Genomic DNA, 15,192 nt, shown 5'->3' on the forward strand with positions numbered 1-15,192 from the left:
GTAGGGTAGACACGGACATCGGAAACTCAGGCTTCCGGCATCAAATCCTGTGATGTGATAACTACTAGCCATCAGATCGTAACCATACGGTGATATAACCATCGATGTTAGACTGTGCGCAGAAGCAGCCGGAGCTTTGTGCACACGAACATAAGCTGAGCTGTAGACCACATCTGGATGTCCGCAGCTGAATTCAGTCATCCATCGGATTGGCCTAAGAACTAGCATCCGATAGTGGGCAAGCATCGCAAGCCCACTATTCCGTGGAAAAAGTACTACCATAGGAACAGGAACATGAATGGTTGCTAAACATCGATTTCCAATGCCCATACCAAATGCAAAGTCACAGGTTGTTTAATAAGGATTACTGAAGAGGTCACAGAAAATAAGATTTTACTCACCGGTAAATCTATTTCTCGTAGTCCGTAGTGGATGCTGGGTACTCCGTAAGGACCATGGGGAATAGACGGGCTCCGCAGGAGACTGGGCACTCTTTAAAGAAAGATTAGGTACTACATCTGGTGTGCACTGGCTCCTCCCTCTATGCCCCTCCTCCAGACCTCAGTTAGGGAAACTGTGCCCGGAAGAGCTGACATTACTAGGAAAGGATTTGGAATCCAGGGTAAGACTCATACCAGCCACACCAATCACACCGTACAACTTGTGATAACTATACCCAGTTAACAGTATGAACAACAACTGAGCCTCATTAAACAGATGGCTCATAACAAAAAACCCTATATTTAAGCAATAACTATATACAAGTATTGCAGAAGTCCGCACTTGGGACGGGCTCCCAGCATCCACTACGGACTACGAGAAATAGATTTACCGGTGAGTAAAATCTTATTTTCTCTGACGTCCTAGTGGATGCTGGGTACTCCGTAAGGACCATGGGGATTATACCAAAGCTCCCAAACGGGCGGGAGAGTGCGGATGACTCTGCAGCACCGAATGAGCAAACTCAAGGTCCTCCTCAGCCAGGGTATCAAACTTGTAGAATTTTGCAAACGTGTTTGATCCCGACCAGGTAGCAGCTCGGCAAAGTTGTAAAGCCGAGACCCCTCGGGCAGCCGCCCAAGAAGAGCCCACCTTCCTCGTGGAATGGGCTTTGACTGATTTAGGATGCGGCAGTCCAGCCGCAGAATGTGCAAGTTGAATCGTGCTACAGATCCAGCGAGCAATAGTCTGCTTAGAAGCAGGAGCACCCAGCTTGTTGGGTGCATGCAGGATAAACAGCGAGTCAGTTTTTCTGACTCTAGCCGTCCTGGAAACATAGATTTTCAGGGCCCGGACTACATCCAGCAACTTGGAAGCCTCCAAGTCCCGAGTAGCCGCAGGCACCACAATAGGTTGGTTCAAATGAAACGCTGATACCACCTTAGGGAGAAATTGTGGACGAGTCCTCAATTCTGCCCTGTCCATATGTAAGATCAGATAGGGGCTTTTACATGACAAAGCCGCCAATTCTGACACACGCCTAGCCGAAGCCAGGGCCAAAAGCATGACCACTTTCCACGTGAGATATTTCAACTCCACGGTCTGAAGTGGCTCAAACCAATGTGATTTTAGGAAATCCAACACAACGTTGAGATCCCAAGGTGCCACTGGAGGCACAAAAGGGGGCTGAATATGCAGCACTCCCTTAACAAACGCCTGAACTTCAGGCAGTGAAGCCAGTTCTTTTTGAAAGAAAATAGACAGGGCCGAAATCTGGACTTTAATGGATCCCAATTTTAGGCCCATAGTCACTCCTGACTGTAGGAAGTGCAGAAATCGACCCAGCTGAAATTCTTCTGTTGGGGCCTTCATAGCCTCACACCAAGCAACATATTTTCGCCATATGCGGTGATAATGTTTTGCTGTCACATCCTTCCTAGCTTTTATCAGCGTAGGAATGACTTCAACCGGAATGCCCTTTTCCATCAGGATCCGGCGTTGAACCGCCATGCCGTCAAACGCAGCCGCGGTAAGTCTTGGAACAGACAGGGCCCCTGCTGTAGCAGGTCCTGTCGGAGCGGCAGAGGCCAAGGGTCCTCTGAGATCATTTCTTGTAGTTACGGGTACCAAGTCCTTCTTGGCCAATCCGGAACGATGAGTATAGTTCTTACTCCTCTCTTTCTTATTATCCTCAGTACCTTTGGTATGAGAGGAAGAGGAGGGAACACATAAACCGACTGGTACACCCACGGTGTCACTAGAGCGTCCACAGCTATCGCCTGAGGGTCCCTTGACCTGGCGCAATATCTTTTTAGCTTTTTGTTGAGGCGGGACGCCATCATGTCCACCTGTGGCCTTTCCCAACGATTTACAATCAGCTGGAAGACTTCTGGATGAAGTCCCCACTCTCCTGGGTGGAGGTCGTGCCTGCTGAGGAAGTCTGCTTCCCAGTTGTCCACTCCCGGAATGAACACTGCTGACAGTGCTATCACGTGATTTTCCGCCCATCGGAGAATCCTTGTGGCTTCTGCCATCGCCATCCTGCTTCTTGTGCCGCCCTGTCGGTTTACATGGGAGACCGCCGTGATGTTGTCTGACTGAATCAGCACCGGCTGGTTTTGAAGCAGGGGTTTTGCTTGACTTAGGGCATTGTAAATGGCCCTTAGTTCCAGAATATTTATGTGTAGGGAAGCCTCCTGACTCGACCATTGTCCTTGGAAGTTTCTTCCCTGAGTGACTGCCCCCCATCCTCGGAGGCTTGCATCCGTGGTCACCAGTACCCAGTCCTGTATGCCGAATCTACGGCCCTCGAGAAGATGAGCACTCTGCAGCCACCACAGCAGAGACACCCTGGCCCTCGGGGACAGGGTGATCAGCCGATGCATCTGAAGATGCGATCCGGACCACTTGTCTAACAGATCCCACTGAAAGATCCTTGCATGGAACCTGCCGAAGGGAATCGCTTCGTAAGAAGCTACCATCTTTCCCAGGACTCGCGTGCAGTGATGCACAGACACCTGTTTTGGTTTCAGGAGGTCTCTGACCAGAGATGACAACTCCTTGGCCTTCTCCTCCGGGAGAACACCTTCTTCTGTTCTGTGTCCAGAATCATGCCCAAGAACAGCAGACGCGTCGAAGGAACCAGCTGCGACTGAGATATTCAGAATCCAGCCGTGCTGTTGTAGCACTTCCTGAGATAGTGCTACTCCGACCAACAACTGCTCCTTGGACCTTGCCTTTATAAGGAGATCGTCCAAGTACGGGATAATTATAACTCCCTCCTTTCGAAGGAGTATCATCATTTCGGCTATTACCTTGGTAAATACCCTCGGTGCCATGGACAGACCAAACGGCAACGTCTGGAATTGGTAATGGCAGTCCTGTACCACAAACCTGAGGTACTCCTGGTGAGGTGGGTAAATGGGGACATGTAGGTAAGCATCCTTGATGTCCAGTGATACCATATAATCCCCCTCTTCCAGGCTTGAAATAACCGCCCTGAGCGATTCCATTTTGAACTTGAACTTTCTTATATAAGTGTTCAAGGATTTCAAATTTAGAAAGGGTCTCACCGAACCGTCTGGTTTCGTTACCACAAACATTGTGGAATAGTAACCCCGTCCCTGTTGAAGGAGGGGAACTTTGATTATCACCTGCTGGAGGTACAGCTTGTGAATTGCCGCCAGTACTACCTCCCTGTCCTGGGGAGTAGCTGGCAAGGCTGATTTGAGGTAACGGCGAGGGGGAGACGTCTCAAACTCCAGATTGTATCCCTGAGATACCACTTGTAGAACCCAGAGATCCACCTGTGAGCGAACCCACTGGTCGCTGAAGTTCCGGAGACGGGCCCCCACCGCACCTGGCTCCACATGTGGAGCCCCAGCGTCATGCGGTGGACTTAGTGGAAGCAGGGGAGGATTTTTGTTCCTGGGAACTGGCTGTCTGGTGCAGCTTTTTCCCTCTACCCCTGCCTCTGGGCAGAAAGGACGCGCCTCTGACCCGCTTGCCTTTCTGAGGCCGAAAGGACTGTACTTGATAATACGGTGCTTTCTTAGGCTGTGAGGGAACCTGAGGTAAAAAAGTCGACTTCCCAGCTGTTGCTGTGGATACGAGGTCCGAGAGACCGTCCCCAAACAATTCCTCACCTTTATAAGGCAAAACTTCCATGTGCCTTTTAGAATCACCTGTCCACTGCCGAGTCCATAAGACTCTCCTGGCAGAAAATAAGAATTTACTTACCGATAATTCTATTTCTCGTAGTCCGTAGTGGATGCTGGGGACTCCGTCAGGACCATGGGGAATAGCGGCTCCGCAGGAGACAGGGCACAAAAGTAAAAGCTTTAGGATCAGGTGGTGTGCACTGGCTCCTCCCCCTATGACCCTCCTCCAAGCCTCAGTTAGGATACTGTGCCCGGACGAGCGTACACAATAAGGAAGGATTTTGAATCCCGGGTAAGACTCATACCAGCCACACCAATCACACTGTACAACCTGTGATCTGAACCCAGTTAACAGCATGATAACAGCGGAGCCTCTGAAAAGATGGCTCACAACAATAATAACCCGATTTTTGTAACAATAACTATGTACAAGTATTGCAGACAATCCGCACTTGGGATGGGCGCCCAGCATCCACTACGGACTACGAGAAATAGAATTATCGGTAAGTAAATTCTTATTTTCTCTGACGTCCTAGTGGATGCTGGGACTCCGTCAGGACCATGGGGATTATACCAAAGCTCCCAAACGGGCGGGAGAGTGCGGATGACTCTGCAGCACCGAATGAGAGAACTCCAGGTCCTCCTCAGCCAGGGTATCAAATTTGTAGAATTTTGCAAACGTGTTTGCTCCTGACCAAGTAGCAGCTCGGCAAAGTTGTAAAGCCGAGACCCCTCGGGCAGCCGCCCAAGATGAGCCCACCTTCCTTGTGAAATGGGCATTTACATATTTTGGCTGTGGCAGGCCTGCCACAGAATGTGCAAGCTGAATTGTACTACACATCCAACTAGCAATCGTCTGCTTAGAAGCAAGAGCACCCAGTTTGTTGGGTGCATACAGGATAACAGCAAGTCAGTTTTCCTGACTCCAGCCGTCCTGGAAACCTATATTTTCAGGGCCCTGACAACATCTAGCAACTTGGAGTCCTCCAAGTCCCTAGTAGCCGCAGGTACCACAATAAACTGGTTCAGGTGAAACGCTGACACCACCTTTGGGAGAAACTGGGGACGAGTCCGCAGCTCTGCCCTGTCCGAATGGACAATCAGATATGGGCTTTTGTGAGATAAAGCCACCAATTCTGACACTCGCCTGGCCGAGGCCAGGGCCAACCGCATGGTCACTTTTCATGTGAGATATTTCAAATCCACAGATTTGAGCGGTTTAAAATGTGATTTGGGGAATCCCAGAACTACGTTGAGATCCCACAATGCCACTGGAGGCACAAAAGGGGGTTGTATATGCAGTACTCCCTTGACAAACTTCTGGACTTCAGGAAGTGAAGCCAATTCTTTCTGGAAGAAAATTGACAGGGCCGAAATTTGAACCTTAATGGACCCCAATTTGAGGCCCATAGACACTCCTGTTTGCAGGAAATGCAGGAATCGACCGAGTTGAAATTTCTTCGTGGGGCCTTCCTGGCCTCACACCACGCAACATATTTTCGCCACATGTGGTGATAATGTTGTGCGGTCACCTCCTTCCTGGCTTTGACCAGGGTAGGAATGACCTCTTCCGGAATGCCTTTTTCCCTTAGGATCCGGCGTTCCACCGCCATGCCGTCAAACGCAGCCGCGGTAAGTCTTGGAACAGACATGGTACTTGCTGAAGCAAGTCCCTTCTTAGCGGCAGAGGCCATGAGTCCTCTGTGAGCATTTCTTGAAGTTCCGGGTACCAAGTCCTTCTTGGGCAATCCGGAGCCACGAGTATAGTTCTTACTCCTCTACGTCTTATAATTCTCAGTACCTTGGGTATGAGAAGCAGAGGAGGGAACACATACACCGACTGGTACACCCACTGTGTTACCAGAACGTCCACAGCTATTGCCTGAGGGTCTCTTGACCTGGCGCAATACCTGTCCAGTTTTTTTGTTCAGGCGGGACGCCATCATGTCCACCTTTGGTCTTTCCCAACGGTTCACAATCATGTGGAAGACTTCCCGATGAAGTCCCCACTCTCCCGGGTGGAGGTCGTGCCTGCTGAGGAAGTCTGCTTCCCAGTTGTCCACTCCCGGAATGAACACTGCTGACAGTGCTATCCCATGATTTTCCGCCCAGCGAAGAATCTTTGCAGTTTCTGCCATTTCCCTCCTGCTTCTTGTGCCGCCCTGTCTGTTTACGTGGGCGACTGCCGTGATGTTGTCCCACTGGATCAATACCGGCTGACCTTGAAGCAGAGGTCTTGCTAAGCTTAGAGCATTGTTTTATGTGGAGAGAAGTCTCCAGACTTGATCACACTCCCTGGAAATTTTTTCCCTGTGTGACTGCTCCCCAGCCTCTCCGGCTGGCATCCGTGGTCACCAGGACCCAGTCCTGAATGCCGAATCTGCGGCCCTTTAGTAGATGAGCACTCTGCAGCCACCGCAGAAGAAACACCCTTGTCCTTGGAGACAGGGTTATCCGCTGATGCATCTGAAGATGCGATCCGGACCATTTTTCCAGCAGATCCCACTGAAAAGTTCTTGCGTGAAATCTGCCGAATGGAATCGCTTCGTAAGAAGCCACCATTTTTCCCAGGACCCTTGTGCAATGATGCACTGACACTTTTCCTGGTTTTAGGAGGTTCCTGACTAGCTCGGATAACTCCCTTGCTTTCTTCTCCGGGAGAAACACCCTTTTCTGGACTGTGTCCAGAATCATCCCTAGGAACAGCAAATTGTCGTCGGAAACAGCTGCGGTTTTGGAATATTTAGAATCCACCCATGCTGTCGTAGAACTACTTGAGATAGTGCTACTCCGACCTCCAACTGTTCTCTGGACCTTGCCCTTATCAGGATATCGTCCATTTTCTTTGAAGAAGAATCATCATTTCGGCCATTACCTTGGTAAAGACCCGGGGTGCCGTGGACAATCCAACCGGCATCGTCTGAAACTGATAGTGACAGTTCTGTCCCACGAACCTGAGGTACCCTTGGTGAGAAGGGCAAATTGGGACATGGAGGAAGCATCCCTGATGTCCCGGGACACCATATAGTCCCCTTCTTCCTGGTTCGCTATCACTGCTCTGAGTGACTCCATCTTGATTTGAACCTTTGTATGTAAATGTTCAAATATTTCAGATTTAGAATAGGTCTCACCGAGCCGTCTGGCTTCAGTACCACAATATAGTGTGGAATAATACCCCTTTCCTTGTTGTAGGAGGAGTACTTTGATTATCACCTGCTGGGAATACAGCTTGTGAATTGTTTCCAATACTGCCTCCCTGTCGGAGGGAGACGTTGGTAAAGCAGACTTCAGGAACCTGCGAGGGGGAGACGTCTCGAATTTCCAATCTGTACCCCTGGGATACTACTTGTAGGATCCAGGGGTCCTGTACGGCCCCAGCGTCATGCTGAGGACTTGGCAGAAGCGGTGGAGGGCTTCTGTTCTTGGGAATGGGCTGCCTGCTGCAGTCTTCTTCCCTTTCCTCTACCCCTGGGCAGATATGACTGGCCTTTTGCCCGCTTGCCCTTATGGGGACGAAAGGACTGAGGCTGAAAAGACGGTGTCTTTTTCTGCTTAGATGTGACTTAGGGTAAAAATGGTGGATTTTCCAGCTGTTGCCGTGGCCACCAGGTCCGATGGACCGACCCCAAATAACTCCTCCCCTTTATACGGCAATACTTCCATGTGCCGTTTGGAATCTGCATCACCTGACCACTGTCGTGTCCATAAACATCTTCTGGCAGATATGGACATCGCACTTACTCTTGATGCCAGAGTGCAAATATCTCTCTGTGCTCTATAGTCAATAAAATACTGTCCCTGTCAAGGGTATCAATATTTTCAGTCAGGGAATCCGACCAAGCCACCCCAGCGCTGCACATCCAGGCTGAGGCGATAGCTGGTCGCAGTATAACACCAGTATGTGTGTATATACTTTTTAGGATATTTTCCAGCCTCCTATCAGCTGGCTCCTTGAGGGCGGCCGTATCTGGAGACAGTAACGCCACTTGTTTTGATAAGCGTGTGAGCGCCTTATCCACCCTAAGGGATGTTTCCCAACGCGCCCTAACTTCTGGCGGGAAAGGGTATACCGCCAATAATTTTCTATCGGGGGAAACCCACGCATCATCACACACTTCATTTAATTTATCTGATTCAGGAAAAACTACATGTAGTTTTTTCACACCCACATAATACCCTTTTTTGTGGTACTTGTAGTATCAGAAATATGTAACACCTCCTTCATTGCCCTTAACATGTAACGTGTGGCCCTAAAGGAAAATACGTTTGTTTCTTCACCGTCGACACTGGAGTCAGTGTCCGTGTCTGTGTCTATGTCTATGTCGACCGACTGAGGTAAATGGGCGTTTTAAAGCCCCTGACGGTGTTTGAGACGCCTGGACAGGTACTAATTTGTTTGCCTGCCGTCTCATGTCGTCAATCGACCTTGAAGCGTGTTGACATTATCACGTAATTCCTTAAATAAGCCATCCATTCCGGTGTCGACTCCCTAGAGAGTGACATCACCATTACAGGCAATTGCTCCGCCTCCTCACCAACATCGTCCTCATACATGTCGACACACACGTACCGACACACAGCACACACACAGGGAATGCTCTGATAGAGGACAGGACCCCACTAGCCCTTTGGGGAGACAGAGGGAGAGTTTGCCAGCACACACCAAAACGCTATAATTATACAGGGACAACCTTTATATAAGTGTTTTCCCTTATAGCATCTTAATATATAATCATATCGCCAAATAAGTGCCCCCCCCCCCCCCTCTCTGTTTTAACCCTGTTTCTGTAGTGCAGTGCAGGGGAGAGCCTGGGAGCCTTCCCACCAGCAGTTCTGTGAGGGAAAATGGCGCTGTGTGCTGAGGAGATAGGCCCCGCCCCCTATTCCGGCGGGCTCTTCTCCCGGTTTTTCTGAGACCTGGCAGGGGTGAAATACATCCATATAGCCTCAGGGACTATATGTGATGTATTCTTTTTAGCCAGAAAAGGTATTAACATTGCTGCCCAGGGCGCCCCCCCCAGCGCCCTGCACCCTCAGTGACCGTTGGTGTGAAGTGTGCTGAGAGCAATGGCGCACAGCTGCAGTGCTGTGCGCTACCTCATGAAGACTGAAAAGCCTTCAGCCGCCGGTTTCTGGACCTCTTCTTACTTCGGCATCTGCAAGGGGGTCGGCGGCGCGGCTCCGGTGACCCATCCAGGCTGTATCTGTGATCGTCCCTCTGGAGCTAGTGTCCAGTAGCCTAAGAAGCAAATCCATCCTGCACGCAGGTGAGTTCACTTCTTCTCCCCTAAGTCCCTCGTTGCAGTGAGCCTGTTGCCAGCAGGACTCACTGAAAATAAGAAAACTATCAAAACTTTTACTCTAAGCAGCTCTTTATGAGAGCCACCTAGATTGCACCCTTCTCGGCAGGACACAAAAACCTAACTGAGGCTTGGAGGAGGGTCATAGGGGGAGGAGCCAGTGCACACCACCTGATCCTAAAGCTTTTACTTTTGTGCCCTGTCTCCTGCGGAGCCGCTATTCCCCATGGTCCTGACGGAGTCCCAGCATCCACTAGGACGTCAGAGAAATGGACATTGCATTAATTCTAGATGCCAGCCGGCAAATGTCCCTCTGTGCATCCCTCATATATAAGACTACGTCTTTAATATGCTCTATGGTTAGCAAAATAGTGTCCCTGTCAAGGGAATCAATGTTATCAGACAGGGAATCGGACCACGCTGCTGCAGCACTACACATCCATGCTGAAGCAATAGCAGGTCTCAGTATAGTACCTGAGTGTGTATACACAGACTTCAGGATAGCCTCCTGCTTTCTATCTGCAGGCTCCTTTAAGGCGGCCGTATCCTGAGAAGGCAGTACCACCTTTTTAGATAAGCGTGTGAGCGCCTTGTCCACCTTAGGGGATGTCTCCCAACGTAACCTATCCGTTGGCGGGAAAGGGTACGCCATTAGTAACCGCTTAGAAATTACTAGTTTCTCATCTGGGGAACCCCACGCTTCTTCACACAATTCATTTAACTCATCAGATGGGGGAAAAGTCACTGGCTGCTTTTTCTCCCCAAACATAATACCCTTTTTTGTGGTAACCGGGTTAATGTCAGAAATGTGCAACACATTTTTCATTGCCGTAATCATGCATCGGATGGCCCTAGTGGATTGTACATTTGTCTCATCCTCGTCGACACTGGAGTCAGACTCTGTGTCGACATCTGTGTCTGCCATCTGAGGTAGCGGGCGTTTTTGAGCCCCTGATGGCCTCTGAGATGCCTGGGCAGGCGCGGGTTGAGATGCCGGCTGTCCCAAAGCTGCGTCATCGAACCTTTTATGCAAGGAGTTGACACTGTCGGTTAATACCTTCCACATATCCATCCACTCAGGTGTCGGCCCCGCAGGGGGCGACATCACACTTATCGGCACCTGCTCCGCCTCCGCGTAAGCGTCCTCATCAAACATGTCGACACAGCCGTACCGACACACCGCACACACACACAGGGAATGCTCTGACTGAGGACAGGACCCCACAAAGTCCTTTGGGGAGACAGAGAGAGAGTATGCCAGCACACACCAGAGCGCTATATAACAGAGGGATATACACTATACACAAAGTGAATTTTCCCCCAATAGCTGCTTATATCACAATTTGCGTCTAAATTTATGTGCCCCCCCTCTCTTTTTTACCCTTTCTGTAGTGTATACTGCAGGGGAGAGCCTGGGGAGCGTCCTTCCAGCGGAGCTGTGAAGAGAAAATGGCGCTGGCTGTGCTGAGGAAGATAGCCCCGCCCCTTCAGCGGCGGGCTTCTCCCGCTTTTTTAATGAAAATTATGGCGGGGGATTAGGCACATATACAGTATAGAACTGTATTATGTGCAGTTTGCCATTAAGGTATACTAATTGCAGCCCAGGGTGCCCCCCCCCCCCAGCGCCCTGCACCCACCAGTGACCGGAGCGTGTGGTGTGCTGTGGGAGCAATGGCGCACAGCTGCAGTGCTGTGCGCTACCTTATTGAAGACCGGAGTCTTCAGCCGCCGATTTTCTCCGGTATCTTCCGTCTTCTGGCTCTGCAAGGGGGACGGCGGCGCGGCTCCGGGAACGGACGATCGAGGTCGGGCCCTGTGTTCGATCCCTCTGGAGCGAATGGTGTCCAGTAGCCTTAGAAGCACAAGCTAGCTGCAAGCAGGTAGGTTTGCTTCTCTCCCCTAAGTCCCACGTAGCAGTGAGTCTGTTGCCAGCAGATCTCACTGAAAATAAAAAACCTAACAAATACTTTCTTTATAGTGAACTCAGGAGAGCCCACTAAGTGCATCCAGCTCTGGTCGGGCACAGATTCTAACTGAGGTCTGGAGGAGGGGCATAGAGGGAGGAGCCAGTGCACACCAGATGTAGTACCTAATCTTTCTTTAAAGAGTGCCCAGTCTCCTGCGGAACCCGTCTATTCCCCATGGTCCTTACGGAGTACCCAGCATCCACTAGGACGTCAGAGAAACAATATAGATAACTCACATCTACTGACCAACCACTAATACTGTAACTTCAATAACTTGTAACCCAGCTCAGCCACATCAGTTGTGTCATACCAGTAAGGCGTGTCCACAGCAGAGCTCCTTTGCGCTTGCGCGCTAACGAACCATTACCGGCTATTGTACATGCCATAGCGGGGCGGTGTAAGGGTGGGCTAGTGTGCAGTCTTCATGCAGCCCCCCCTCTCTTTCCAGGGCAAGCACAGAGTACACTCCTAAACTGTGTTGGCACCATTCTCCCAGTCATTTATTTACTGCGCATGTGCAGATCTTCGGGGAAATGTGAGCATTATAGATTTGCTCATTGCAAAGCATGCTGCGATAACGGCAACGTCACCAACAGTGTGACTTAAGGATGGATATCACCATTGGAAGCCCGCCATGGCATCAGAAGCATACGATGGTAAATCTATTCTGATGGATAACGCATGTGCAAAAAAACTTGTGCTGCTAGTCTGTCACTGGAGGAGGCGGAGCAGGGCTGAACAACGCCGCCAGTGACTGACTGCAGCGCCGCACACACAGTGCTCATCCATCCGAGTGTGACAGGTTTACACGGGAAGCAGTTTGTTTTCCGGCTGTCAGGATACCGACGCCGGAATCCTGACAGCCAAGGGAATCCCGGTGGTCGTAATCCCAACCAGGGCCTGGAATTCCCACTGCATGCTCACCACCGGGCCCGAAGCACGGCGAGAGCAGCAAACCCACGATGGGACACGCTGCGCTCGCCGCCAGGATCCTGCCTGTCGAGCTTCCGGCATCGGTCTTATGACCATCGGGATCCAATACAGAATCCGTTTACACTACGTACCGTGGGTCTGATGTGGTTGCTATTAGCGATGATAACATAGGCTAATGCAGCAGGAGGCGTCTTGTGTATAGACGCCTCCTGCATGCAATATGTCATCTGCTGCTGCGTCAATCACTTTGCGGGAACACAGAGTAACCTTCATGTTACGCAGAGTGACTGCCGCAGCTCCATAAACGAGCCCAGGAAATCTGCGCCGGCAGACACAGTCCCTGGCACTACCCAAAAATGGGGGCAACATGCCAACATTTTTGTAATGCTGGCAGGCACCGCCCTCTTCCCGCCCCTGCCAATCAAACTGCGGCTGTCGGGCACTGTAAACGCGATCACAGGACTCATTCCGCACAAGGCGCAGATCACCCACCATCGGATCCGTATGTAATCCATCAGGTCTGTGTAAAATCCAAATCAGGGCCTGTGTGCGGTAGTAGTATATACACAGCTGTGACTGACACAATTTACAAATGGTAAACATTGACTCATTACCATTTGATGGCGACAAACATCAGAAAGTCGCCATCAAGTGGTAAAACTACTACCAGCAAAATAAAAGCATCGATGGTGTGAGCCATCGTCATTCGATGTCCATCCCTAACTACAGTACTTAGCAACTGCACTAATGCATGTCACACTCACAGAAACTTAACAACTGTAGAGGTACAAACAAGAACAGCAACAAATATTAGAAGCACATTATAAAAGTGTGACCGGTCTCACCTGAGGCCAGGGGGTATATTTCATACAGGTCGACTGAAAATCGATTTCAGATCATTTAAAAACCGGTCTTAATCGATGTTGGGTTTCCAAAGGATGTTGAGCTTCCAGGGGTAAAACACGCATTTACTAACAATTAAAAATTAATATAAACAATACATGTGTGTTTAAACACTGGAAACCCAACATCGATTAAAATCGAACTAAAATCGATAAAAATTCGACTTTTAGTAAATATACCCCCAGCTGTCATTACACGCATCAGTTACATGTCAGCAGTGTACAATATGTGCAGTATAATAGCCCTGTGGCACTTTGCTACTCACACGTGTCTTGCCCAGTTTCACCCTCCCACGCCACTCGTGTCCATCCCCACTACACACGCTGTCACTCACTGTTTGAGTTATCCGCGGAGTTGGCGCAGGATGCCGCCAGCAGCAGCAGTAGCGCAGCCCGCAGCCAGACCGGGGAGTCCTCCGACCACATCATCCCGACTCAGGTGCAACCAGCTCCGACTCCACCGAGGGAAATAAAATCAGGACTGTTAGTTGCAGTTGCAGCAGTAGCGCCTGACAGTCCGCCCACTCCCCTCACTCACTTCCCGGAGCTGCCTCCTGCCGGGGCCGCGCACTCCCTGTGCTCGGGGCTGTCAACGAGAGCGCGCTGGAACGCATGCGGGTGAAGCTGCGACTTCAGTGCGTTCCATTGCGACTTGTCCGTAGCCGTCATGGCGTCAGTCAGATACTAAACACAGTCAGAGGGTTCCCTGATCCCTGATAAATAAATATTGTATTCCACTGCTGCCAGTCCATATCACATGCCTGTTCTATGAACTTTTTATTTATTTATTTTGGTATAGATGTCTGGGTTGTTATTATGACTAGAGCCAAACCTGCAAGCTCATTAATAAAAGCTTTACTCTAATATGTACAGCACCGTGGCATTGCTTGCAGATGCAGCGCGGTTGAACGGTATCAGCTACAGGCTGCCTGCAGCGAATATTTACTTTAAAATGATTGCTGCGTCACATCACTGTATAGTGTATATGTCTTTTGTTATGACGCGTGATTTATATATGTTTTATAATGCTCCATCTCTGACTTTCTGCTATCCGTACTTACTGTAAGTCTCTCCTTTTAACCCTCATTCGACCTCTCAATCAACCTCCACTGGTCACTTCGTTGAACTAGATTTACTAAAACTTCTAACAATGAAAGAGTGCTGGTGTTGCCCATAGCAACTAATCAGATTTTGTCTATCATTTTCTAGGATGCAAAAGAGAAATGATAGCTGGACTTTTAAGTTGTTGCTATGAGTAACAACACCACTTTTCATTTTTAGAAGCTTTAGTTATGCTGCTTTCACATCGCAAAACCTGCTTTTGAAATGGTATTTGAAACGGTTCTTAAAACGGGTCTGAGCAGTTAAACCCCTTTCACATCTCATGTTGTAACCAGTAAATTACCATTTCATTACCGTTTTGGTACCTTTCACACTGAACCCGTTTCACCCATAGAAAACAGTGGTTGTCATTATAAATGGACTTTTCTGGCCCACACATTATTAATAATTATTAATTAATTCATTATTAATAATTTGGATAGTCGTACGATGGAACCCAGCAGCTTGAAGCATTTTTGCTATGTTTTTATATATGAGGGTATCCTTGACTGTCCCAGTAATTTGGCAGCAGATTTCCTCATCCCCTCTGATCCTAAAGCAGCTCCCTCACCTCTTCATCACTCTAATTAGACATTTTATAATGGCTTTGCAGTCTAAACGTTTATAAAGCCACTCTCACATGTGTCTCCTGTGTTTTCCAAGCTGTTTCCGGGTTGTGGCTGCTGACATCACATATGGAGACAGCCTATGACCTGCTGGGGCTTGCAAATACCGTTTCAGACCCTTTCACACTGCACAGTGAAATGGGACTGAAACGGGTAGGACCCTTCTTTTTTACCGTTTCAAAATACAGGTATTTTGAAAACGGTAAATTGAAGGGGACCCTTTCACATCGCAGCTTGACCCGTTTAGGAAGCCAGTTAAAACG

The 15,192-nt window shown here is 49.4% G+C and overlaps 1 protein-coding gene and 1 long non-coding RNA gene across 2 annotated transcripts in view; one reads left to right on the plus strand and one right to left on the minus strand.

Annotated features, from left to right (window-relative positions):
- Positions 1–13,789, minus strand: part of TMEM123 (transmembrane protein 123) — a 124,806-nt gene extending 111,017 nt beyond the window's left edge. The window contains exon 1 of the mRNA XM_063951525.1: positions 13,538–13,789. Coding sequence (XP_063807595.1) covers positions 13,538–13,631 — 94 coding nt within the window. The 5' untranslated portion in view covers positions 13,632–13,789. The remainder of the gene's footprint in view (positions 1–13,537) is intronic.
- Positions 1–15,192, plus strand: part of LOC135000776 (uncharacterized) — a 248,107-nt gene that overhangs the window by 175,808 nt on the left and 57,107 nt on the right. The gene's annotated exons all lie outside the window — the stretch shown is intronic.

The sequence above is a fragment of the Pseudophryne corroboree genome, chromosome 2 (assembly GCF_028390025.1).
Source record: "Pseudophryne corroboree isolate aPseCor3 chromosome 2, aPseCor3.hap2, whole genome shotgun sequence".
Classification (NCBI taxonomy): Eukaryota; Metazoa; Chordata; class Amphibia; order Anura; family Myobatrachidae; genus Pseudophryne; species Pseudophryne corroboree.